The 25,304-nt window shown below is 49.4% G+C and overlaps 4 protein-coding genes across 20 annotated transcripts in view; 3 read left to right on the forward strand and 1 right to left on the reverse strand.

Annotated features, from left to right (window-relative positions):
* Positions 1–922: 922 nt before the first annotated feature.
* LOC116950244 (uncharacterized) lies at positions 923–7,925 on the forward strand. Its single transcript, XM_032967893.2, has 7 exons — positions 923–1,406; positions 2,975–3,099; positions 4,009–4,131; positions 4,585–4,609; positions 4,710–4,836; positions 6,169–6,302; positions 6,870–7,925. Exons 1-7 carry the CDS (start codon positions 1,172–1,174, stop codon positions 7,046–7,048), a joined length of 948 nt encoding a protein of 315 aa, XP_032823784.2. The 5' UTR covers positions 923–1,171; the 3' UTR covers positions 7,049–7,925.
* LOC116950243 (centromere protein V) lies at positions 7,047–17,188 on the forward strand. 2 transcript variants are annotated; one of them, XM_032967892.2, is made up of 5 exons: positions 7,047–10,530; positions 12,050–12,119; positions 13,612–13,726; positions 14,372–14,520; positions 15,433–17,188. In XM_032967892.2, exons 1-4 carry the CDS (start codon positions 10,421–10,423, stop codon positions 14,494–14,496), a joined length of 420 nt encoding a protein of 139 aa, XP_032823783.2. In that variant the 5' UTR covers positions 7,047–10,420; the 3' UTR covers positions 14,497–14,520; positions 15,433–17,188. The 2 variants fall into 2 exon arrangements, with proteins under 2 accessions (XP_032823783.2, XP_032823782.2); XM_032967891.2 differs by lacking the exon at positions 15,433–17,188 and having other exon boundaries at positions 14,372–15,130.
* On the reverse strand, positions 13,430–20,331 carry PIGL (phosphatidylinositol glycan anchor biosynthesis class L). Of its 2 annotated transcripts, none has more exons than XM_032967890.2 (7): positions 19,621–20,331; positions 19,143–19,242; positions 17,876–17,966; positions 17,528–17,595; positions 16,304–16,335; positions 16,057–16,190; positions 13,430–15,561 (listed from the first exon to the last, which is right to left on the reverse strand). In XM_032967890.2, exons 1-7 carry the CDS (start codon positions 20,075–20,077, stop codon positions 15,460–15,462), a joined length of 984 nt encoding a protein of 327 aa, XP_032823781.1. In that variant the 5' UTR covers positions 20,078–20,331; the 3' UTR covers positions 13,430–15,459. The 2 variants fall into 2 exon arrangements, with proteins under 2 accessions (XP_032823781.1, XP_032823780.1); XM_032967889.2 differs by having other exon boundaries at positions 13,430–15,564; positions 19,621–20,330.
* A 238-nt stretch (positions 20,332–20,569) lies between these two features.
* Positions 20,570–25,304, forward strand: part of LOC116950239 (nuclear receptor corepressor 1-like) — a 69,746-nt gene continuing 65,011 nt past the window's right edge. For 13 of the 15 annotated variants that reach the window (XM_032967872.2, XM_032967879.2, XM_032967887.2 and 10 more), the window contains exon 1: positions 20,570–20,690. The gene's annotated coding sequence lies outside the window, so the exon portion shown is untranslated. Of the gene's footprint in view, positions 20,691–20,755; positions 20,781–25,304 lie in introns of those variants that run through there. The other 2 variants (XM_032967883.2, XM_032967874.2) reach the window with 2 other exon arrangements.

Raw genomic sequence — 25,304 nt, forward strand, 5'->3', positions numbered from 1 at the left:
TCATTGCGTCACGCAGCAGTCAAAGCGGCACTCCCCGACACGATCGGCACCAACACATCTGCCAATTAGATCATGCGCTTTAATTGACAGGGTGTCTGCGGAGTGAACACGGCTGCTGATCGTACTCCGTGCACGTGCTTAGCACGTGCGATGCATATCCCATCAGTGGCGCTGATTCGTAACGCCGTAACTGGAATGTTGGCGTATTTCTCCGTCAGCTCACGGTAGACCTCATGGGGGCCTTCAGTCATGAACCCGTGCCGCCGGTCTCGTTATTCCAGTTGTGCCGGATCCTAGCCTCCACCTCGCTCCGCTAGGGAGCTGCTGCACCTGGGGCCGAAGTTTCAAGTTTCCTCCCTGCACCTATCGCGTTGCTGTGTCCCTCCACCCCCCACAGAGCACACTCTCCATGTGTCTCCGGGCTTCCTAAAGGACCCTTTAACCCGCTGGGTTAGAATATGAAATCGTGGCCACAGCGGCCGTGCCTTTACCCAGAGCCTCAATACCACCACGCAGATCCAAATCCTCGACAACCGCACGGTCGTCGAGATTTCACAATTGCCCACATTGCACACACGACGCGTCTGTGCCAAACCTGTCAACCCAAACGGTTTACACGTATTCCTGTACAGGGAAATTGAGTTTTGGGGGGTCCATACGGCGTACAGCCGTTTCAATGCGAGCAAACGTTTTTAATTGGTTTGTGTTTCTCAACCTTGTGATGTGACTTTGGAGGATAAACGTTGAGATTTGTAAGGCACGGGGTGACCAATAAAGTCTGAATTGGCCTGTAATAAAGTAGGCAATGATAGGGGGTTGACAGGTTTGCTGTGCATGTAATTAGGAACAATTGCCTAATGCAATTGCACATTGGAGCAATCTCGTCACGGCACCGTCATCATCATCATGGGCCATGGTAAAGTCCTCTGCTGCATGAAAACAATTTTCTCAACGTCACCGACATCGCTCACGACGACCCGCGCTGCTGTGCGCCCAACTCGGTCGCAATTCGCCTCCTTCTCAGCCGACTGACTGCTGTTTGGACTTTCTTGACTCGAATAACGCCCTCTCAATAACCATCGCGAGCCATGGCGATGATGATGATGATGGTGCTGGTGTCGATGATGGGCGTGTAATAGAGGCGTCATACACACGTCGAGTCGGCGAGTGGATGCCACTAATTCCATACACCCACCCCCAACCCCCATGCTGTACTCGCCCTGCCTCTCTTCTCGTAAATACGGCCCGGCCCAAACGCGGTTTCGGCATACAGAGTATCCTGCCCAGTGCATGTGCGGACCGTGTTGTGAAGGCGACCCTACCTCCCCACCCCTGCAAGTCCGAGATGACTACCCACGGGTTCCTCTGCTCCCTGGTGTTCGCCACCTCCGTGCTGCTGTCAGTAGGTGAGCAGCTCCTACGGAAAGTTTCGTTGTTCTAACTTGTCTCCGATGTTTGTATTGTTACGTGCATTCTTCAGACCGACGATAACGATTTAGTCTGCGCTGTGCATTATAGAGTTGTTGTGGAACTGGGACCCATCTAACAGAGAGGGTCACTTTGCCCACCACACCATCTGGCAGTTCACCAGTATCTGTTCAAGCAAAGCGTGTCACTGCTGTTTGAGAAACTCAATGTCGCAAACGGTCCAGAGTTTGTTGTGTTACCAATACTGCTGAAATTCTGAACTTACAGAAGACCGTTTGACCGATGGGATGTGGCGGAACCAAAATGTTAATGGATTTTTTAATAGTGGCGGAACCAATACGTAAAAGGGTACGAATTGTGTTGGTGGTTAATTCGTGACCGGTAAGTGTTGGGTGTCCATCTGTGGGGGTCTCTTTCTGCTGGCCCCGCGGCCGGGAGGAGCGAGGATTTCGCCGTGGTCGTACCGAGCTCGGCGTGGCGGCCGCTCCCCCCCTCTTCTCTCTTCTCTCTCTTCTCTCTCCTCTCTCTTCTCTCTCTTCTCTCTCACCCCAGTCGCCAAGCACGATCTCGCCAGATCTCGCAAGCCAAGCAGGCTCGAGCCTGCATAGTGCTCGGATGGATTGCAACCCCGCGCTAACAAACGGGGTGTCGATGGCAGTGCGGCAACGTATACATTTGGTCTGGACTGTGCTCCTGTCCTCCCAATGTGTGTTTCCCCGACTAGCGTGGTGAAGTATGGTCAAATAACCCCCATGACGCGCATGGCGTTGAGGAGTGGGGGAGGGGGGTAGCAGGTTAATCCAGCGGTGGATTGACGTCAATGTTTGCATGCCGTCGCATTACTTACATTTTTCTTCACAATGAGTGGTGCGGCGCAGTGAGTCAACCTGCTGGTATATCTTTCACTTCCAGAACAAAGTCGCGGAGGGTTTCTGTTCTGGTAAACACCAGGGGAGCTTAGAACTACAGTGCAACCATAGAAGTTGCCGGGATGTTATTGGCTGCCCCCCCCCCCCCCCCTCTTCTCCACAGGGCATTATTCCAGAGGAATAAACTCGTTGTAGAAAGTCCAATATGGATTTTCTAGGACTTGTCTAACCGGCAACACTTAAATGTCATCGTGATTGGCAGCATGCTGATGTTGATTCTAGATTTGAAGTTTTCGTGACTGCAAGGATCCATACTCTTTGGTTCTTTCAGTAAAGTCACGTAGGGGTAAAGTAAATAAATAAAATTAAACAAAAATGAAAAAACTATTTTTTATTACCTACGTGACTTTACCGAAAGAACCAAAGAGTACGCTGATGTTGAATCCAACGGGAGGCGAGAGGGATGGAGTGTTATCACGTGTAGGCAACGTGTTATCTGTGGAGGCCACCACACGCGCGCACACACACACACAAGACATCTCTCCACCTTTGAACCAACCTTCTCCAAGTCACGTGGAACGTGTTCGTCGGTCGCCAAGCGCGAGAAACTAACACAACGCGACTTGTCGATTCGTAGTGAACCTGTTGTTCGTGCCCCCCTCTCCCGACCCCCGTAGCCACACCGGTGTGGATGGGATACTACGAGTGTGGAGGTGCCGGCTCCCACTCCCTGCATCCGAGCGAATGCGCCTCTTCGCCAGTCCACGCGAACGCCACGCAGTACTGGAGCGTGCTGGCCAAGGCATGTGACCTGACGTTGCACGCAGCACACTGCAAAGCGCACGCACGTTGTCCAGGCACTGGTCTCACGTCTCCTGCCAAGAGACCCTGCAGGCTACACAGCAAGGACGCCTGAGCGCTCCGGACCTTGGCACGTCAATGTGTGGTGACTAGGGAGCCACTCCTTCAAACGTCTCCAGGCTGACCTTGGCTCAAAATTAATTATGTCCCTCTCTTGTCACGCATTGCTCGAGGCTCCTGCAGACATTACACGTGGCACATTATGCCAGCTGTACACTACGCACTGCTGGGTGTGTTTATATGGGCACATCGGTTACAGGTCATAGCAACGTGGAATTTCCATTAATCTTACCATCTATGTGGTAACCGTGTAAAAATGGCAGGGCTACAACACCTCGAGATGACCGATTAACATTCCACTGTAGGCGTGAGAGAGGTCTGTGATACGCAGGGCGCACGGAGGAGTTGACTGCCGATGGCTGTGGAGCTCCTCAACAAGTTACTTGTGGTAATAATAGGGTTTTTCCCTTTTTTTCTGGCAACAAAACTGAAACCTTTTTTTACGAGGAATCACAAGTATTGTGGTTAATGCACACATGATTCCTTGTTAAAAGGTTTCAGTTTTGTTGCCAGAAAAAAGGGGAAAACGCTATTATTATATTTTGGTACTGGCAAAGGAGGTCTAATGATGAAGTTACTTGTGGTTTGTCGCTTTGAGGATGTTGACGGTGGAGGTTATTTTATGACCTAGAGCAGAAATTGGTTGGTTTAACGGGTCTTGCTCTGCTGATGAGGTCATAGAGGTGGAAACACCGATACAGAGTTCTGCCGCATAAACAAATGCAGGAAAATATTAGTGCATTACTCTTCCAACTCTACTGGTGGTGCTGCTGCTGTGTGAATGTTTCAGAGCGAAAACACGTTGGCGGCCTCTGTGAATGGGCCCGTGGGGAATGAGTGCTTCCCTCCGGAGTGCGTCAACGTGGCGAGCTGCTTCATCACCCTCTCTGGCTGCTACACCGTAGAGCTCAAGGTGAGCCTCCGCAATGTCGGGGCCGCGCGGTGCACCTGGAGATGGCGTGGAGGTGCCAGTGTTGCGCCTCGCCACCTCGTACTCTTGGGTTTTTTCTCTTCCGGTTTTCTCCCACATACTTAACAAGGACGAGGCTGAGCGTGTTGAACACGCAACGTTCGGGTCACATGACATGCAATCGGGGCATAATGCGAGTCGTGCCTTCCTGTTTGTGAGCACATCTTTGGGAGTTGTTAAATCTGCTTCTAAATGGAAATGGTCAAGCGTCCCGATGTTGCAGGGACCCTCCTGAAGTCTTTACTCGGTGAGGTCTCCTGTGTAAATACTAATGATCGATGTTATTAAATGAGCCTCACAACATACACCATAGCCTCTTGCATACGGTGTGTGCCATACACGGGTTATGAAGTGTGTACGGTTTGAAATACAGTGTCACGTTTACTTTTGTTGCAGGCAGAAGATAAAGCATGGCAATTTGGTGAGACAGACGAATACACGCAGACACGTGCATTCACACATACTGCATTGAATGACCATGTGAAGGCCCTTCCTGTACGTTCTAATATCTCTTCCATCAGTTCCAGTAACCGTGGACATCCTTCCCAACAATCTGGCTCTTGTTGGCAGTACCGTCGACCTGGTGTGCCTGCCCAGCTTGAACTCCACTGACCATTTGCAGGACCATGAGCCAGCACACTGGGAAAGGTTAGTTGCACTCCGCAGTGTTACAAATTCCACGCACACAGAGCACTGAGTATCGGTACAAGGTTTTGAGTTGTCCTGTTGACCCTCGTATCTCCATTTTATGGTAAAAACTAGTTCTACCAGTGCACAGGAATTTTTTTGGTAGTGCTGCAGAATGACGATGGTATGTGTTTTACGTCTATTATTTAACAATTTTATTTACTAGATAAATCCGACCGAGCTATTAGCTCTTTCTCAGAAACGACCTGGCCACAAATAATAGCTCAACGAAGTGGCTTATGTGGAAATGTATAGCAGCCAAATGCTCTAAATGCATGGTTTCTAAATGTGTAGGGGGAAAACCCGGAGGACCCGGGGGAAAAATCCACAAAACCATGGGGAAAAGATGCAAATTTAACATATACAGGGGTCGGGATCAAACTCACAACCTCGTGCATACCAGGCAAGGGAGATAGCAGCATCTCGGCACCCCATCTCATATCAACACATTAGAAAGGGCACCCAGAGTCGCAGCTTTCCTTGTTGGTTACAAGGTGACTTTGCACCTGGCCGGCAAACGTGCATTAAATAGCCAGTAGTCGACAATGATTTCTGTTGTATGAAATTCCAATTGAGTCATTTGTGGGCAATTTTTTTTACTTCAGCAAATTCGGACCCTGACACAGACGTATAATGGCTCTCATTTTGAATGTCCTGGGATATTTTAAAGTCCACTGAAGCAGACGGCACAGTATTATGTTTATTACATCTGCAATAATAACCAGGGTCGCCTGCCAGATTTGAACAAACCCCTGCAACGAGCAGATGTTGGGCTGTGTCACCGATGTGTATTCGGGTTGTACTACGTGTCTTTCAGCATGAGTCATGCGGTACAACCTGAACACGGTATGGGAGAGCTAAACTAGTCACCCGAATTACAATTGCATTGTGTGGGTGCGGTTCTAACGCATGCAGACTGGACTATAGTTAACCTCAAATAGCTGTTAATCGTTTGAGCTATGATCTATCCACTGTGTGAAGGCCTCCCAAAGCCACCACCACCTCTAATGGTTTTGTGATGCAACAGTCCACCCAGGACCTGCACAGAAACTAATTCAATCTCTATATCCACAGTGGACGTTCTCTCGAACGCGTTCCATTCCGTCATTCCTTTTAGCATAGTGTCTTGCCCAAGCACATTCGCTACAATGACAACTCATTGCAGAGAAGGCACAGTACACGTCGTTGGACTGGTAGCCTCGAAATGCTGAAAAGCAGTGATTTGCTGTATTTATGCGTGACAACCATTTGAAGGATTTTGGGTGAAGATGCCAACTGCTCATTGTTTTTCAGAAACGGGACCTTCATTCAAGACCAACATCATGAAGGGCATGTCAAACTTCTCGTGTCCCCGGCTGACAGTGGAGAGTACATTTGTGTTCTACCTGGGTTCAGGAGCCAGCCAGTGACCTTAAAAGTTCGCACCGGTCAGTAGTAGGGTTCCATCCTTGCAGTGCAGTCTGTAGAGCGTTCTTGCCTGTTTTGACGTATCATAATATGTATCACCAAAACCTTTAAATTATTGCTGGGTGGTCATTGAGTACATTCCTAACCTCCTACACAATGTATCAGAATAAATAAGCAGATAACTAACACCCTTTGCATATGTCCCTTCTATACAAAATCTGTATGTAATTTGCACATTCCATCAGCTGTATGGCCTTTTGGGAGTGCATGTCGGCAGCATTGGTTCTACACAAGCCAAACTTTGGACTGGTTTTGACAGTCGGTGTCTCAATCGTAGTTGGGCTTGCTTGAGCTAATGCTGGTAAACTGGCAAATATTCAATGGCAAGGACCCTCTGTTAGATATGGTGATTTTTTTTTGTTGCATAATCCAAGTGTTATAGATCTGCCAGACGAAGTGATAAGTATCCGAGAACCTTTGTAAATGCTCTACTTGCCGTCACCCGCATACGCGCAAGCGGCTGATAAGCGAATGTAAAATATGTACGCTGTGTAATGAATGGCACAATCTCTGGTTTGTTTTTACAGCTAAAAAAATCCTTCGTGAAGAGACCCTGAAGGCAGTGACTGGAGTCCTCATCTTCTTCTCCGTGCTCATAGTGGGGGGCTCCATAATATTGTGCCTGAGATGTCGCAAGCCCACGCCGCCAGCGCCGCTCAGCAACTTGGCCGACTTGGAAACACTCGCAAAAGAAAACGAGCAGTAGCTGTCGCCAGAGTTTTTTTAGTAGGGGCATAATTTTAGCCGGATTTGTCCGGCCGGGTTGGAAACCCTTCAAACACTTCTGACAGCCGACACATACCGTAGTTCTCGCTATGGCTGGGCAACTAGTCCCTTACCACCTCCCGGTCTTGCTGAGACCTGGAAAATATTTGGCGAGAAATCGAAGCCTCGGAAGTGAGGTGTGGAATGATGAACAACCGTTGGCACACCAATGAGCCCAATGCTGACAACACCATAGACGCGTTTCTCAATGAGGTTGTGGCTGACCAAGGTTCAGACTGAGAACAACTAAACACGTGGGCGAGTGCTGTGTATATTCATGCAGGTAGTTTTTTTTGTCTTTCCTCCGACGAGCACGGTTGGCTACGTACGCTGCATGCCGAGTAGTTGCGTCATATATTTGGCTGAGGTCAGTTTGGCAACTGTCCAAAAAGCGAAGTTTTCATACCTGTCAACCCCTTATCAGTGCCCTACCTTATTACATACCAATTCAGACCATATTGGTCACCCCGTGCCCTTATAAATGCGAACGTTCATCCTACAAAGTCTCATCACAAGGGAGAAACACAAATAGACAACAAAAGTGTTGTTTTTTTTTCCCCGTATTGAAACGGCTGTACGCAATATGGACCTGGAAACTCAATTTCCCTTGCAAGAATACGGGTAAACTATATGGGTTGACAGGTATGGGTTTTTATACACCCCCTTCCTCAAAAAAAGATGTCCTAGCATAGAGAAGGGGGGTTGGCGCTTCTCTCCGCTGTCAACTATTAACCAGTGGTGGAAATTCCACGTTCCTGAGCTGCACTTTATTACTCTCTGCTTGTCTGCTGTATTCAATAAATCGCATAACAATGTAATTGCTGTTTAAGTCCAATGCAGGGCTACGTGTTGGTCAGCAGAGCGCAGTGCAGTAACATCTATTGTTGTACCGTACTTATATGACCCCCCCCACCTCCATCGTTCGCCCGAATAAACCTTGTTCTTTGGTTCGTTCGGTAAAGTCACGAATAAAATCTAAAATAAATTAAATCACGACGTTTCGATTGCAACACAAGCAATCGTCATCAGGTGTGAAAACTACAGCAAGAAAACAATTTTTTGCTAAACATTTCTTGCTGTGCTTTTCCCACATGATTGCTTGTGTTGCAATCGAAACGTCGTGATTTAATTTATTTTATATTTTATACGTGACTTTACCGTGCAGTCACGAAAACTTCAAAATCTAGAATGAACTGAGAATCGCCTCGATCGTGTGGGCTCCAGGGCAAGGTGGTGGTGGTGTACAGATGACGACGATGATTATCATTGTGGTGAACAGGTGGTGGTGGTGTTATTTTTTTTGTTAGTTAAAGGAGTTTTCTGTGTGTCGGTGTTGGCCGCGCTGCTGGGTAGCGACCCACTGTCTTGGTCGTTGTCAAAACGTAGAATGGAGAGCGATAATCTCTTTCGTGGTCTGCAGCAGCAAGAACATAGTTTTCATTTATTTGGTATAGCCCTGTGAGCCATTCGGCTCTTGAATCGGGTGCAACCGCAACAAACAAAAAAACATTGCCAAGAAAACATCTTAAAGTGAGTGTGTGACTGTGCAAACAGAAAATCCAGGAAAAAACATCAAAATATTCCTGAAATAGCACCGTACATCACCAATGCTGTGTGCAAAAATCCCAGTGGGATGCAAGTCAAACAACAAAACTAAGATTAAGGCCATCAATCTAACTCGGTACTACAATAAACAAAAACATGGCCAAACCAAAAAACGTTTTCGAAATCACCAAAATAAAGCCATAAATGCAATGTAACAGTGATCATGGGAACTGTGACCGAATTTTTAACAATAAACTACGTAAATAACATGTAACACCAAACCCTGCAGCCATAGCTGGCTGCATGAGTCACTCCACAAACAACAGGAGCATCAGTCGGAGTATCACATTTTTCTAGATTCTTTCGGTAAAGTCACGTAGGTATAAAGTAAAAATGAATCACGAAGTTTCGATTGCACCACAAGCAATCATCATCGGTCGCGCCTTGGCAAGCGAAGGCCGCGTCGCCATGGCAACACCGGCAGCTGCTGCGCATAGCAACCGGGAGTGTTGATTAGCGACGGCATCTGCGGACGTCACGTGACGTCAATTCGCTTGGTTCGGGCGCTTTAAAGGCGTCAACGGTGAACGCGACGTCCCAAGATGCGGCAGTGACGTCACGTCACAACATTCGCGATGACGTCACGTATCTGCGTCTCCCCCCCCCCCCCTTTCTGGAGTCCCCCACGTGACCGCGCTGCCGCAGGGGCGGGTCCGGGTACGGTCGATTCCGGAGTCGATTCACTGTCTACATTAACTCGAATCGCGCGCGTCGGTCGCATTTCGAGTTCTATTTGAAGCAAGCGCCGCACTCGGCTGGGTCGCGTTAACCCCCCGCCAGCCGCTCGAGGCGCGTATTCCGCCACGAAGCCACCAGCGATCGAATCGCTCATCCGCCTTGTGAATCCCTAAATTGCGTCGATGCTTGCGACGAAAATGAGAGTCGAGTCGTGACGCCTAAATGTTTTCATAACTAATCGAATCCCCGGCAGAATCTCCGTGGTGAGGCGGAGTTGCTGTAAAAAAAACCGGCGAGGATTGAACCCCGCCAACGTAACAATTTGCACGACCTGAATAAAGAATCGCATCTTGACGACGAATCGAATCGTTGAGAAGAACCCCGCCCACGTGACAATCGGCACAACCGACATTGAGAATCGCATCTTGGTGACGAATCGAATCGTTGACAGAAACCCAATTCACACCCCCACCGCCCACGTGACAATCGAGGAGTTATTTATTTTATATTTACCTACGTGACTTTACCGAATAGAACCAAAGAGTATGGATCCTTGCAGTCACGAAAGCTTTAAATCTAGAATCGAGGAGCTCTCCACAACTCTGGCTGTGCGCCTGACGATGCCGGTTGCAATTACAGGCGAGACGTCAGGGTCCCCAGATTGTAAATGTTGTTAATTTGCTCTGAAACACACCGGTGTGCTGTACTAGTAACGAATCGGCATGGTCTGTTTACGTGACAAACCTTACTAATTGGCAGTGTCGGGTGGTGGCGGGTTTAACGACACACGCATCTCTTGACGCGATCTAACCCAAAAAACGCCTCTGTTTGGGACATCGGAATCGCGTCGTGACAACGAATCGAATCGCGACAGCAACGCGACCTCGGAATCGAATCGCTGGCGAATTTGTATTCCGCACGCGGAGTGGGGAGTTGAAGGACCGCGGCGCGCACCCATCGCAGAGCCTCGGTGCGGCGGGGAAGGACGACCCCCTTCCTCCTCCTCGTCATCCTCCACCGTGTGCCCCGCATGGAGGAGCAGGGTGCCGGCCTGCTGCGGCGCCACGAGGGCGGCTGCCACTGCGGCGCTGTGCGCTTCCTCGTGTGGGCGCCTGCGCACCTCCGCGTCCTCGACTGCACGTGAGGAGGCCCCCCGCGAACCCCGCTAGTCCACGGTGTGAGGAGGCCCCCCGCGAACCCCGCTAGTCCACGGCGTGAGGAGGCCCCCCGCGAACCCCGCCAGTCCACGGCGTGAGGAGGCCCCCCGCGAACCCCGCCAGTCCACGGCGTGAGGAGGCCCCCCGCGAACCCCGCTAGTCCACGGCGTGAGGAGGCCCCCCGCGAACCCCGCTAGTCCACGGCGTGAGGAGGCCCCCCGCGAACCCCGCTAGTCCACGGCGTGAGGAGGCCCCCCGCGAACCCCGCTAGTCCACGGCGTGAGGAGGCCCCCCGCGAGCCCCGAGTCCACAGCGTGAGGAGGCCCCCCGCGAGTCCACGGCGTGAGGAGGCCCCCCGCGAGTCCACGGCGTGAGGAGGCCCCCCGCGAGCCCCGAGTCCACGGCGTGAGGAGGCCCCCCGCGAACCCCGCTAGTCCACGGCGTGAGGAGGCCCCCCACGAGTCCACGGCGTGAGGAGGCCCCCCGCGAGTCCACGGCGTGAGGAGGCCCCCCACGAGCCCCGAGTCCACGGCGTGAGGCGGCCCCCCACGAGCCCCGAGTCCACGGCGGGGGAAAGGTTTTACGAAGTACAAAAATAAGCGTTTGCTTTTCGTGGGGAATGTAGGAAACGGAATCGATAAGCGGGCAACGTCTTCCCATATCTGTCCCTCCCACATGGGAAAAAAAAGTTACTTTTGACACATTCCATCAGCCACGCGGCCTTCTGGGAGTGTAAACATTCAGCAGCTCTTTGGTAAGAGGACAGAGCACCCGGTCTACAAGACAGGGTTCCATGCGTAAAGTAACATTGTGTGCAAACACATGCGTTGCACGTATAACAAATGTAAGACCTCGGTGTATGCACAGAACAATACATTATTGCTCAAGTCAACTTGTTATAACAATTGTCTTAAATGAAATCGTTGTTACTCGCCGATCCATGTATTCCCCCGTTTAGTGAAATTCCAGGCATGCGTCTCTCCGTGTTTATTCGAGATCTTCCCGCCGGACGACTTTAAAACAACGTTATGCACGGGAAAGCCGCGTGCCGTGCACGTTGCACAAATATTGTTGGTTATTTCGGTAAAGTCACGTAGAAGGGAAATCATAACATTCTTACGACGTTTCGATTGCAACACAAGCAATCATCATCAGGTGCGAAAACCACAGCAAGAATTTGTTTTAAAAAAAACGTCACTTTTTTCAAAAAATGTTCTTGCAGTGGTTTTCACACCTGATGATGATTGCTTGTGTTGCAATGGAAACGTGACTCGTGAGAATGTTATCGTTTTATTTTAATATTTCCCTTCTACGTGGCTTTACCGAAAGAACCAAGAAAAATGAATCCCTGCAGTCACGAAAAGCTTTAAAACGAAATTCAATGCGCGAATTGTTGGCCAATGCGTATCTTTTGAGTTTGTGTTTCGGACGAATCGTGCGCGCGCGCGATCACCGCACGGCGAATTCACCAGCGACGCCGGTGGACTCTCATCACCGTGCAGGTGCAGCATTTGTACAAAGAAGCAAAACAGGCACTTCGTTGTCCCAGCGTCGCGATTCAAGTTGCTGAAGGTGCGTGCGTTTCACACACTTAACGTTGACTTACAAAACATCGCTGCGCCGCAAAACCCTTGTCAGTTTTGGCAGGTACCGACGTCAATTGCAATTCCTTGCGTCATTTTTTTCCGCCTCCTTCTTCGTCTCCAAGTTAAATTAGCGGTGGAATACCGGCGATGTCACGAGAACAGGTCCCTGCAGGGTGGGCTGGTAGGAACATTGGCAAAGTAACGTCACGGTGCCTTCGAACTTCGCCTCGCAAATGGTATTCGGCTGTGGGCTGTGTGTGATTTTGCCACATCCCCAAAAGCGAAGTTCGCAAATGAGATAATGTGACTTCCAAATGTTGGGTGCAATAAGACATATCAAGTCTGCGCTGTCTATTGCTGATTTTACACCCAACAGCACGAGATTTCACTTCATTAAAGTATTGAAAGGGGACAGACGGACGGACGGACACATTAATCTATTGCAGGCTGGTACACTCAGTTTACAACTTCGTTCCTACCAGTATAACGAAGACGTTTGGAAATGTTGCATGCGACAGCGCGCGGGCCCGGTGCGTCCGAATAGGCCGTGCACAAACCTCTCGGCTTACGAAAAAAATAACATTTTAAAAGCGGCCTCGTCATTGTGCAATGACCGAAAAATGACCCCCCAAGCCAAAATGCAGCCAAACGGCTGAGAAAATAAACAAAGGTTCAACACGTAGGCTTTCGCGATATAAATGTGTCGTTAAACCCGCCACCACCCGACCAAACCAATTAGGGGCCGTCTATAAATGACGTCACACCGGGGGGGGGTCAGACATTTGTGACGATGTGTGACGAGGGGGGGGGGTGAGAAATGTGACGTCGCATCAAAATGTGCAACTTTAAATATAGACACGTTCTACTTAATTAGACTTTTCAATAAATGTTTTCTCTTACATCAGAGTGCAGCGCCACATTAAATACGCACTACAATGACAATAATTTAAAGCGATTTGAAGCACTTTTTGGGGGGGGGGGGCAGAGCTTCGTGACGTCATATTTGAGGGGGGGGGGGTCTGATTTTTTGTGACACCGTGACGAATGGGGGGAGGGGGGGTCAAAAATCGTCCAAAATCGCGTGACGTCATTTATGGACGGCTCCTTAGTAAGGTTCGTCAGGTAAACAGAACATGCCAATTCATTACTAATACAACACCACCGGTGTGTTGGAGACCCAAGCCACAGTCCTAAGATTGTAAATGTTGTGGCTTGGTTCTCCAACACACCGGTGCACTGAGATTATCTTTACACTCGCATGCATAGAAACGTATTTCGACAGAAACACAAACAGGATAGGAATGTGATTTTTTTATTAATGTCATTATTACTGCGGATGGGTACAATTAACTGCATTAATGAAAGAGGGGAGGTCATTACATTTCTAATGATATTGCTCCGCTTGCAAATTGACTCCCACTTTCACCACACTGACAAATGACTTGTAAATCGCCGCTGCTCTGTTTTTTTTACAACAGGGAGCCGAGAACCTCACAACGTACACATTCAACACGCACGCAGCGAAGCACACCTTCTGCAAGACGTGCGGGGTGCAGAGCTTCTACACGCCCCGCTCCAACCCGGACGGCTTTGGTAAGAGGGCATGAGGTGTCACCTGTCGCTGTGCCTGGGGAACCTGCGGTTTTATCCGCGAAGCACCGATGCCGCCTTCCTTCAGCCACTGTAAAGTGAGATGGCCCAGTTTGCGAGCCGGGGAGCAGGTGACCTCAGCCGAGCTTCCCACAGCAGCCTCACCGGCCAATTCGGCATCGAGCTGGTTAAAACTGTGCTGTGTTTTTGTAGAGCGTGGTGGGTGCTATTATTCTGGCTACTTTTGGGACTTATGACATCATGGGGTCGACACGGTAGAGGGAAGAGCAGGCAATGTTGTCGCTTCACTTTGGCTCAACTCGAGGACTGTGTTTTTATTTTAATAACAGAGGGGCTGAAAATAAGAAATGTACATTTTAGCTTGGGATAGCCTAACCTAATCCAAACCTGCATTCAAGTTTAAAATTGCTTCCCTCTGACCACAAAGGTTACTGAGGGGGAATAGGGCCTGAACTCATGGAGCCACATGGATGACAGAGCGTGAGGCGACAAGATCCCAGCCGTGCACGAACGGCCGTAGACTACTCCTGGGCTAAGGAGTCTATTTGCCACTGGTCATGGGAACGCGGCATAAGAGGCAGCGGCGTGCATGAGGAACCCAAAGGCGTTTCCACTTGTGTTTGGCAGGTGTGATGCCCCACTGTCTGGACCCTGGAACGGTAGACAGTGTCTCCGTGGAGGTATTCGATGGGCAGGAGTGGGAGAAGTCCATGGCTGAGCACGAAGACATCCGTCGCAGGTCCCAGGAGTGAATGATCAGCTGTACAGATCCCGAGGTGTGACGACATTCACACAAGGGTATGGGGGCTATGCTGCTTACGCATACCTCGATCTTGGTAATGCTCTTCGGGTGGTCGGGCGGTTACGGTGGTGCACCCCCAGTCGTGGAACTCCCTACCATGGGGATGAGGCTCTCGATGTGTTTTGGCATCTCTAAATCACGACTCAAAAGCTTTACGTTTAAAAAAAAAGTTTTCCACAGTTTTGGTCCTCTGGCTATAATTCTGCCAACCCAGTTCTCTCTTTAAAACATTTCTTCCTTTCATACACGGCACCTTCAGACTTTTTTGTGAAAGGCACCTAATAAGTGCAAATTATTATTAAGTGCCCCCAGTCACTGTCTTGCATACTGCTATGGCTTTGGATGTAGTTCTGAGCATTCAGTGCATAAAAGGCAACAATTTTAAATATCAAATGTCTCACAACTTGTCATTCCACTTGCCTTGGCCCCTTTTGCAAAAATGTCAAATATGGTTTTATGTGTGGTTATATATTACACGCAATGATGGTTACAGAAAATGAGTTATGTTTCTCTTGCAACGTCGGCTTTCAGTGCCAACACTAATTACATTACAAAATTAAACAATTGAAAACCTTGTTCTACAAGTTTTCTGACCTCAAGTGCAATGTTTTAAGTCGTCTGACAGTGATTGGAAGACTAGTGTGATCTGCTGGCAGGTCGTGGCTTGTCTGTGTGCGGCACTCAGGCAATTATTTTAATACCGCAGCAGCAGTGGCAGGACCCAACTATGTTATACTGCGAAGACATTCGCCAGACACTCGCCAAAGGCTAATACTTTCCAATATGAATGGCTGGAAAATAAAATTTAGATTTTTCACTGCATTTCACCTGTCACCACCTTGTAATCCAATTGCCCCACCATAATTATAGATCCTATTTCTCTTAGATTTGGGGGCGTAACTTGTATCGGAGTTCACGAACCATCTTCGGAGAAGGTGTTGATGAGCATGTACCGAGAGAAGAGGATGTAGAGCCAGCGAAACCACACCAGCTGGCTGCGATGGCATCTCATCGCCTGCTGCAACACAAGCGAGTGGCATCGTGAAGCTGACGGCACCCGCATGATGACCGCACTATTGCACGGGGTGCACTTCGATTGCGCAAACAGTCACACAAGCCGTCTCACGCAAGTTGGCCATTTCATTATACAGTAAAATCTTATTACATCATATGCTGTGGGGACCCTGTATTTTTGTGCATTAATGTGAAAGTACTTTAATCGGAAATGGCTAGAAATATTACAAAAGACGACGACAGAAATTTTTTTATGGCACCTGTCAGTGGTTGTCATTGTTCTAAACTAAAATGACTCGTACGTTAATTTTTCTTTTTTTTACCTTCCGTGCAGAAAATCAGCCAAGAATGTTAATCTGACGGACCCTTAAAACGGGATATCGCTACCGGTATAGGCTCCGCTTGTTTATTCGTCCGTCACACAGGCATTTAGTGAAATTGCCGCGCAGGTAAAACTAAGTACAGTTGCGGTGGAAAAGCAGGGCCGGCTACTTACCAGGCCCATCTCGTACTCGTCCAGAGAAGCGAGACAAACGAGCGCCTGTGACCGCAGCAAGCTGAGGGGCAGGTCCATGATGGAGACATACTTCCTCAGCAGTGAGACGCTCTGCAGGTACAGTGTGCGGCAGCCTGCGGGTGTACGGTCCGATGGAGATCATTAAGACGGAGATCGTGAGACACCTGGATTGTGAAGATTAGACGCCCAAGACTGAAATGTGCACGTGGTGTTTAAAATCATTTACCTGAAGGGAGTCTCTTCTGAGACTGCAGATTCCTAAAAAAACGAAAGGCCAGTTTATTTCAGTACTTCGCCTTGTAATCATGAACTTGTCAACCACGTTCACTTGATGTCAACTCGAGTTTAACTTCTATTTATAATGCCGGCAACATCACAAACCAATGCAGCGATTCAGAAGGCAAACTCCAGGCGTGTAATGGTTCACCGTCTCTGCACTTTGGTGAATTGTCACCATTCCAGGAAGCACAAACAATCGATTAGGTCCATAATACGGGATTTTAGGGTTAGATCGCGTAAATATATAAAAGTGTCGTTAAGCTCGCCACCACCCGACAGCCAATTAGTAACGTTTGTCACATAAACAGAACATGCCAGTGCGTTACTAGTACAGTATATCGGTGTGTTGAAGAGCAAATCCACAACATTTACAATCTGAGTATGACGTTTCGCCAGTAATGACAACTATCTTAAGCATGCAACAGCCATATTTGTGGAGAAATCTTCCCTTTTCGTTCCTTGAATAGAGGGAGAGATGTGATGACGTCACTTGTGTGCCCTTCTTGCGCGAAGTGGGGGGGGGGAATCTCAGTTGTAATTACTGGCGAAACGTCATACTCAGATTTAAATGTTGTGGCTTTGCTCTTCAACACACCAGTGTGCTGTACTAGTAACGAATTGGCATGTTTTGTTTATGTGACAAACCTTACTAATTGGCTGTGTCGGGTGGTGGCGGGTTTAACGACACTGATATATTTACGCGATCGAACCCAAAAAAACCTGGATTATGGATGATATTGGTCGCGAAGCCTACGTGTTAAATTGATTAGGTCTTAGTGCATACTGTCTCGTCTTTACTGTTGGAGTAAAGGTTTGCAATGATTGTTTTGGACTTTTTTTTATTAGCATTACTTTCTTGTCTGTACTGTCTTTTTCCACTGTTTTGTCTCATTCGCCCCATTAGCCTGGAAGAAAAATCTGTGTAAAACTGACGAGGTCAGCTTGTGTGCAAAAGCGGGACGGATTTTAGTATCGCAAGACCACGAGGTATGATATTCATGTAGGGGGGAAGTCCTTCATCCAGCAGTGGATAGATCGGCCCCAATGATGGTGAATGGATTTTTTGCATTCTGCTCAAGCATCCTATCTTGTAAACTGTGACACTGACAATGTTTGTGGCTCGGTACGAGGTGGTGCGAGGCCTTGGTGAGCGGGAGACGGTGGGATTCACCTGAGTGCGTGGTAAACGGAGACGTGGTTGGCATGTCCACTCACTCCTTCCGCGTCAAACGTCAGCACCTGCCCGGTCACGCTCCACCCCCCGGTAGGGACACGTTACGTTTGCTGGGCTGGCATAATGGCTAAATTACATTAGTAATTATATTTCGAGCACTGGGTTCCTGAAACGCTTTCTGCACCATGTTCCATGGCCCTAGCAGGAATTACTGTCTACAACCAAATCTTAGCTGGACGGCGACATTGACAAACAAACAAAAAACGTGCACCGCTGATATCGAAAACTGTTGCATCTTACAGATTCGGATCGAGAATCGTGGAGAGCGAAAACTTGCCGACTCACCAAGCCGATTTTGTGCTTCTCCACATGCTGCAGTATGATGTCAGCCACCAGGCTACTGTCCCAGGTCACCTGTGGATCGTCCGGCAGCTCGCTAAACACAACGCCACGAAGCAATGCATACGCGTACTCATTGTGCACCGTTTAACATTAAACAGCACACGGCAGGAAAAAAAACCATTTAGCTTCACACAGAACCTACATTTGACATCGTGTTCTCAAGCTGCAACAAGAGAGAGGAGTTACTATTCCTTTTGTGGGCACCTGCGAGTTATGGTGGTGTGGTGACGGTATCGCTGTATCTGATGGTGTGATGGTGGTGGCGAAGAGTATCTGTGGTATACCATGGTGTGGTGAAGTGTGTACATTTCTGTGGTATTTGATGGTGTATTGAAGTGGCAAGGTGAGGTTATCCAAGTGATGGTGTGGTGAGGGTGGTGCAACTGAGGTGAGTGGGTATCTGCGGCATAGTGGATGCGAGGTAAGTTGGTATCTATGGGTTATTACAAGGCCGTAGCCATGGAGTCAACATTGGGGGGACCAAATCTTCCAGGGGGTCTGGGGTCCCCCCCCAGAAAAAAAAATCTAAATTTGAAAACGAATTTCCTTTCTAAAATATTAAAAAATTCACTAACATATAGGATGGAGGTTTTATTTATTTTTTACAATATTGTCTAATAGTGTATTGTATTACATTGCTCTGTTTTTTCTTTTTTACCTTTTCTTGTTTCATTGTATGTAATAAAGTACAACCACAAGAATATAAACAAATCTATTTTATAGCAATATATTGGGGGGGGGGGGCATTTTGAGCATATTTGAATATTGGTGGGGATGTGTCCCACCCAATATATATTCTAATTACGGCCTTAGGTTATTATGATGAAGTGGTGAGAGGTGAGCTGTATTTGTGGTATATGATTGTGAGATGGTGGTGGTAAGGGTGTGGTGTGTAAGGATGTGTAGTATATGGCATAACGTATGTATGTTAATCGTAGGTGTGGGGGTTAGGACAAACAACACAATGTTCGTATATGACATACGGCGGTAATGCAGCGAGGTGGGTGACGCGTATGATGGTGTGAGGAGGGTATATGTGTCGTCTGATCACGTGGTTGGTGATCGTGCCATGTGGTAAGCGGACCCGCATTGAAATCGCTGTATCTTTGAAATTGGGTCCATCTTTACGTATGTTGGTCAGGATATCCGTGTTGTATGACGATGATGCAGTGGTGGCGAGGTGAGTGTGGGTACGTGGAGTGGGGGTTACCTGCGGTCCACGAGCGTGACGCGGGAGTTTGGAATGCCCAGGACCCTGCAGCTCTCTCGCAGCTCCTTCTCGCGCAGGTTTCCCTGGTTGTAAAAGTTTCCTGTTGGACATCATCACCACCATCATCACCACCACCACCACAAGCAACAATGGCAAGCACCCTGCCGCCACTCACACAGCATCGCCTACAGCTCCAGCTGTTGACGGTGGGCCGGGATCAACATGAAGGGACGAAGAGGCAGATGACGGCGGATTTGCAGTGCTTTTGTAAAACCGAACGGAGCAGTGCCAATGCGCCGAGAGCAGCGGTCCCCAACATGTGGTCAGCGAGGCTCTACTGCAGGGTAGACGCAGCGATACTATCGCCTCGCGCGCAGGAGGAGGTTAAAGAGTGACTTGCAAGATGACGTCCGCAAAGGGGAGACCTTCATCCAGCAGTGCATAGATCATGACCAGTCGGGGCAGAGAGATTGCTCACCCGTGGAGAGGCAGAGGAGGTGCGCGGCTCTGCTGGAGTGTCGCAGCCGCTGTATCGCCGGCGAGAAGAACAGGCACTCGTCATCTGGATGCGCTGTCACCAGCAGCAGTGCGGGGCCCACAGGGCCATTCTGGTGGTGGTGGTCGTGGCGGCGGGTCACCACGAAGGCCAGCAGCGCCACCAGGGCCACCAGCCCCAGCAAGGCACCCACCGGCACCAGCACCAGGGGCCACGGGATGACGAGCCACGTGAGCCGGGTCAGCAGGGCGACGTGGAGACACCAAGAGGTGAGCAACGTCCACACCGGAGAGGCGAGGGACAGCACCACGACGAGCGAGACCAATAGCAGTAGCCACGAGCCGAGGGGCCCCGCGGAATCCACGAGCGGCGTCATCAGGCCCAGCAGGGCCCCTTCCACACCCAGGAGGCCCACGAGCAGCGGGGACTGAGGCCACATGGCGCAGAATGATGATGGTGGTGGTTCGACAATGTTTATCTTGCGGAAGAGACCTCCACTTCCTCCACTTGCGCGCAGCTCTGCGCGAGAGCGGAGTCGCACGCGTCTCCGGTGGCACCACAACCGGGTTTTGGACCGGCTCGTCACCGGCTCACGCCTCGGTTCGGGCCGGGACCCAGGGCCTAGGGCCCGCTCTGCATGAGCTCGGTCGGTTGTCCTGGGACCCCCCCCCCTCGACACGCCCACCAGACCTTTCCCCGTTCACTATTGGCGGAGAACCGCGGGCCCGCGCCCGCCAATGGGAAGCTCGCATGCGGGGCGAGCCCCGCCTCCTACCCCCTCTCCCTCACACCCGCCCATCTCACCCTCCCCTCTCTTCCTGGCCCCCTTTCACCACCCCTCTACTCCACACCTCCTCCTCCACGCCCACTTAACCTTTGCGCTTGCACTATTGGCCGAGGGGCGCGGGGCAGCGCCGCCAATGGGAAGCGCGCATGCGGCGCGAGGCCCGCCCCCGGCGCGCATGCGCAGTGACGCCCCCCGAGAGGCCTCTTCTGCAAGATGGCGGCCGCGGCCCGGGGCCTCGTCTCGGCGATTCCGTGAGGGGAGCGCGGTAAGCGGAGGCACCACGCGGGGGACAGCGGGGGCCCGAAGGGGACCCCGCGGCGACCCTCCCCGCGTGGCCGCAGGGCTCCATCTCGCGGTGCGTGGCCGGGGGGTGAGGGCGATTACGCGCAATCTGACTGCGGAGCGCTCCGCGGCCCCTGTCCGCCCCTTGCTGCTGCTGCGTGACATCCGGAGCGGTGCGGGGGTGAGACTAGGGCCCCGTGACCCCGGGACCGTGGCCCCGACACCCCTCTCTTAAATTGGTCCCGGGACGCCGAACCCCGGTCTCCAGAACCCTGTCCGTAGCGTTAGGTCCATGGAAGCCCAGATGTTGATCACCTGCGTCCCTTGACCCAGACTCGCGTTTCCTCTGCCTCTGAACCCCGCAGTTCGTTCCCCGCGTCTGCTACCGTCGGTTCCTCGGCTCTAGATAACGGACCTCAGATCATCGATCCCAGATAGCTGTCTCCCTACCGCACACCCTGGCACCCAAGGTCCACAGACCCCCCCCCAACCTCTTATGTTATTGCTGTGCTTCCGAAGCACGGATCTCCCTTGTCAAAATATCCGGACAACTGGCCAAACGGGGTCATTCGTCTCACGAATAAAATTAACTCAGTGTCTCTGGAACCCGGACCTCACACCCAGAACCCATTGCCCCTGATTCCCGTAGCGGAGCCTCAGCGTTCCCCGGGGTCGCGGTGGCCTTGGGGGCCTTGTGTACGCGTTGTTTGGCGGTTGGATTTGGTCACGGCGATGTCACCCGCGCGGGGCCTCCAGGAGGAGTTCGGTGGCCGTTATAGGGTCGTGGCCGTTATAGGGTCGTGACCGTTATAGGGTCGTAGCCGTTATAGGGTCGTGGCCGTTATAGGGTCGTGGAGGGTCGTGGCCGTTATAGGGTCGTGGCCGTTATAGTGCCGCAAACGCGCGCAACGGTCGTTGGGGCCCCACTCCTCCCTCGGTCTTCGGCCCAGAACGTGTGTGGAGGGGGACTCCCCCTTTCCGGGGTCTTACCGTGACAAGCGCGCTCAGCCAGGTTGCGTTGACGCGAGCGTCGTTTGCCGCGCTCTGTAATGGGTCTTGGCTGCGGGTTCTGTTAAGGGCTGCGAGGTGGGCACGATATATCAGTACAGCAGTGGATCGAATCCATCTGTGCGGAGTTGTGGGTGTCGCGCCCCATTGTGGCTTGTATCTGGGTAAATAAAGCCCATGATTATGATTGTCGTGCGCTTGCGGGTGTTTACCCCGTTGTGTAGCGTAAGGGCGGTGGTATGGTCCGCTTAGCGCTGGAACAATGGAATATATCAGCAGGGCCTGGAAGCTGTAACGCTCTCTGCCACAGCAGATTGGCACGCAGAAGGGTCCCAAGATTCACCATTGTCCTCTTACTATGATCCTTCTGGTCACAGTGCTTTTAAATCTTGAAAGCAGCGTGGATTTCTGCAGTGGCTTGCCCATCAGACTGTAGTCTGCTGGGCAGTGCAGCAAAACGCGGCTGTCAGTGTTGTGCGAGGCTGCTGTATGCCTGTGATGAGCTTGCAGAAATGCTCATCGTCCAAGTGCTCACTTGTTTATTTTCTGAGGCGTGTGACAATGACAAGGGAGGAAGTTGGTTATTTGCAGTGGAAGACGGTCTTTTGCCAGTAGCATGTTTAGTCGGTAGAATAGCACATGTAGCTGGCAATGTTTTCATAACAGGTGTATTTAAAGGTATATTTGGAGCAATCATCAGCTGTGTGATGTATTAACCTATCCCCCAATTTCCAGTCATAAAAAAACATGCATTTACCTACTATGATTTTTCACAGCTCAGATATATTGCATGTTTGAACAAATACCGTGTTATTTTCTTTGTTTTATATTCGATAACAGTGCTGCCAACCGCAATTCAACCATCACAACATATCACGTTGCACCAACACCATAGCACACCTGAACCTCATCACCACCACAACCACTCATCACTTTAGCTTGTTAAACAAATGCCGTCATCTACAAAGCATGCAGACGTAAGCTTCTGTCTACCGTTAGACATGGGGCCAAGAAGCCTCATGCTCACATATGAAAGGTCTCCCGATTTATTTGAAGGGCTGTATAGCAAGAGTAGCAGTGGCGGTCGATTCGCCGCCTTAATTGACCTGGTGACTTATTTCGATTGCACCTAATGCGGGTTGGTGGCTTTTGAGAGCCATATTGTATACCAGTGCATTGTGTACGTGCCAGTGTTATAACAGATGGTATTATTTTCTGTATTGTTACAACAACATTTTCTGTCAGTACGCCCTTGCGTGTGCATCAAATGGACCTTGAAAACAAGTGTGCGAGTTTAAGGACTCAATAACAGTTTCCCAAATGTCCTTTGTGAAGTACTCAATCGTTGGACAGTGACCTGGTACGGCTGAAGAAGGGATGTAATTCTTAAAGGAGTCTGGAGTAGCGGCCATCACTGAAGGAATGACGTGGTTGAGATCGTGGTGGGATGAGGGCTTCTGCAGCAGGGAGCAGCATGTGCTGGTGTTGTTGTTGCGGCGTGTACGTGCATGTGGCTGCGGTGCCATGGTCTTAAGTGATGTATGTGGCTGGTAGCTTGCAACTCGACGAGGGAGTTGCTCGTTTTTCGCCGATTTAATTGACCGAAACATGCGTCAACGCGTGCAGTTTGCTCGGTGCAATATAAAAGCTTTTCCGAATCTGACCACATCTACTTTCCACAATTTAACACACTATTTCAAGGTTACAGTAATTGGAAGTGTAGAGTAATTGCATGGTATTTGCATTTGGTGTGATATTTGGCCTTGTTTAAGACCCCGTGTGAACCCTAGGTCTTGTGGGAAAATGCCTGCACATGAAAGCGGCCTTGTATGAATGCAGACAATTTTTTTATGCTCTGGCCAGTGCTGCGAGCATGATTTATTTACCCCTTTTACTTCTACAGTTACCGTACCTTAATTTGTGAGTGCCACTGTCCAATAAAAAAGTGAGGATATGTGTGCACTGTCAATCGAAATGGGATTGTTAACATTAGTAAGTATCGCAGGCGAGTGAAGAGCATTTGAATGTGGGAAAATGTGTTTGTGAAGAAAAATCAGGTTTTGAGTCAAGTCCGGGTTGTATTTTACTCAAGTGGTAGTTGGAGGTCTCTTTGTATATGTGTCTGTGTACATGGGCTCAGCACTATGTGCCGGCCAATGTCATACACTTGGGTTATTAACATTATTCCTGGAAATAAATGACTCGCAGATGAATGTCACTTCCTGAGCTCAATGATACATTCTTCAAATCAGACATGTAACATTGAATTTGGTTACATTTGTATGTATACGCTCTGTACAGTGGGTTCTCATAACCTAGCGGCCACTACATTCATTCGGCACAATGTTAAAAATAGAATTGATTCTTGAATCGGAATTGCGACCCTGAATTCGAAACAATTCATCAAATTGAGGTGGAGGGGAGGCGTTGAATCGTTCCACCTTTAATAACTTCATTTAAAATCCATTTACTTTCTCTTGCTAAACAGAAAGACGTCGTTTGGTGGAAAGGTCATGTGATATTTGAAGAAGCGCTGTTGGTCAATTCAAAAAGTAAAATTGGCATTCATTCGACAATGACGGGGTTTTTATTTCTTAAAATTTATATTGATAGAATCAGCTTGTCTGCAGGCGCTCAGTGGGTTGTTACATCGCAGGAGCATGTGAGATGGTGGGCATACTTTTGGGGCTTTTATCCAGCAGTGGATTGACTATGGATAATATTTTAAATAACCCTTGGTATGTACAGTCACATAAGTATTTATTGTGCATCCGTACTTTGGTAATATTTGTTAGCTGGGAAATCGTGAATCTAAAACATGGCATTTGATTATCCAAAATAGGCATGTTGCCATTTTAAAAGATGTATATAAACTTTAAAGTGTAACTGTAAAATTTTTAATATTACCCTTCCAAGGGCAACTTGTACTACCGTCATGATTGTTTATGATGTAGTCAAGCACAGTGTAAGTTTTTTAATGTCCAGAACGAGTGAATATCCTTGAGCTCTCCAGTGGGTGGTGGTTTGTTATGATTTTTGACCTGGCTGGCTCTTAGCCAGCTCCAAAAGAGATTGCTTCAAAGGTTGTCATTCACGCAGCCCTTGGGCGGTTCTAGAAGTAGATTCCCCTGAGAATTCAAGCTCTAATTAAGGTCCCATTTCGTTTGACGTCATGACCAAGCAAACATGCTTAAATGGTAAGTTACAAAAGCACCTCGAGATGGATTCCTAGCACGTACAGTGTGACGTATAAGCCAGGAGGTGCACTCTTATTTGAAAGAAGCCAAAAGCGGTTGCTACTTTTAGAACTGTTTATTTTCAGTCAAAGTGTTACATGACATTTTTTTTTATATAACACATTCAAACGGTTGTCATCAAAGTTGTGGCCTTGCTTTCAGTTAAGCCATCAAAGGTACAGAGCCGATTATTAAATGTCCATGCTGCCGTACCCCTTGCAGGTCATACGTCACCTGCACAATAAGTTGTGGAATCTGGCAAAAGGAAGGAAGCGATGGTGACGTGTGGTGGCATTTGTGTTATTGTTTGTGGTGACCTTTTGACCTGAGGCAGAAGGGTGGTTGATGACGTT

Source organism: Petromyzon marinus, chromosome 38 (genome assembly GCF_048934315.1).
Source record: "Petromyzon marinus isolate PM22_M1 ecotype Great Lakes invasive population chromosome 38, UKy_Petmar_22M1.pri1.0, whole genome shotgun sequence".
NCBI classification, from domain to species: Eukaryota; Metazoa; Chordata; class Hyperoartia; order Petromyzontiformes; family Petromyzontidae; genus Petromyzon; species Petromyzon marinus.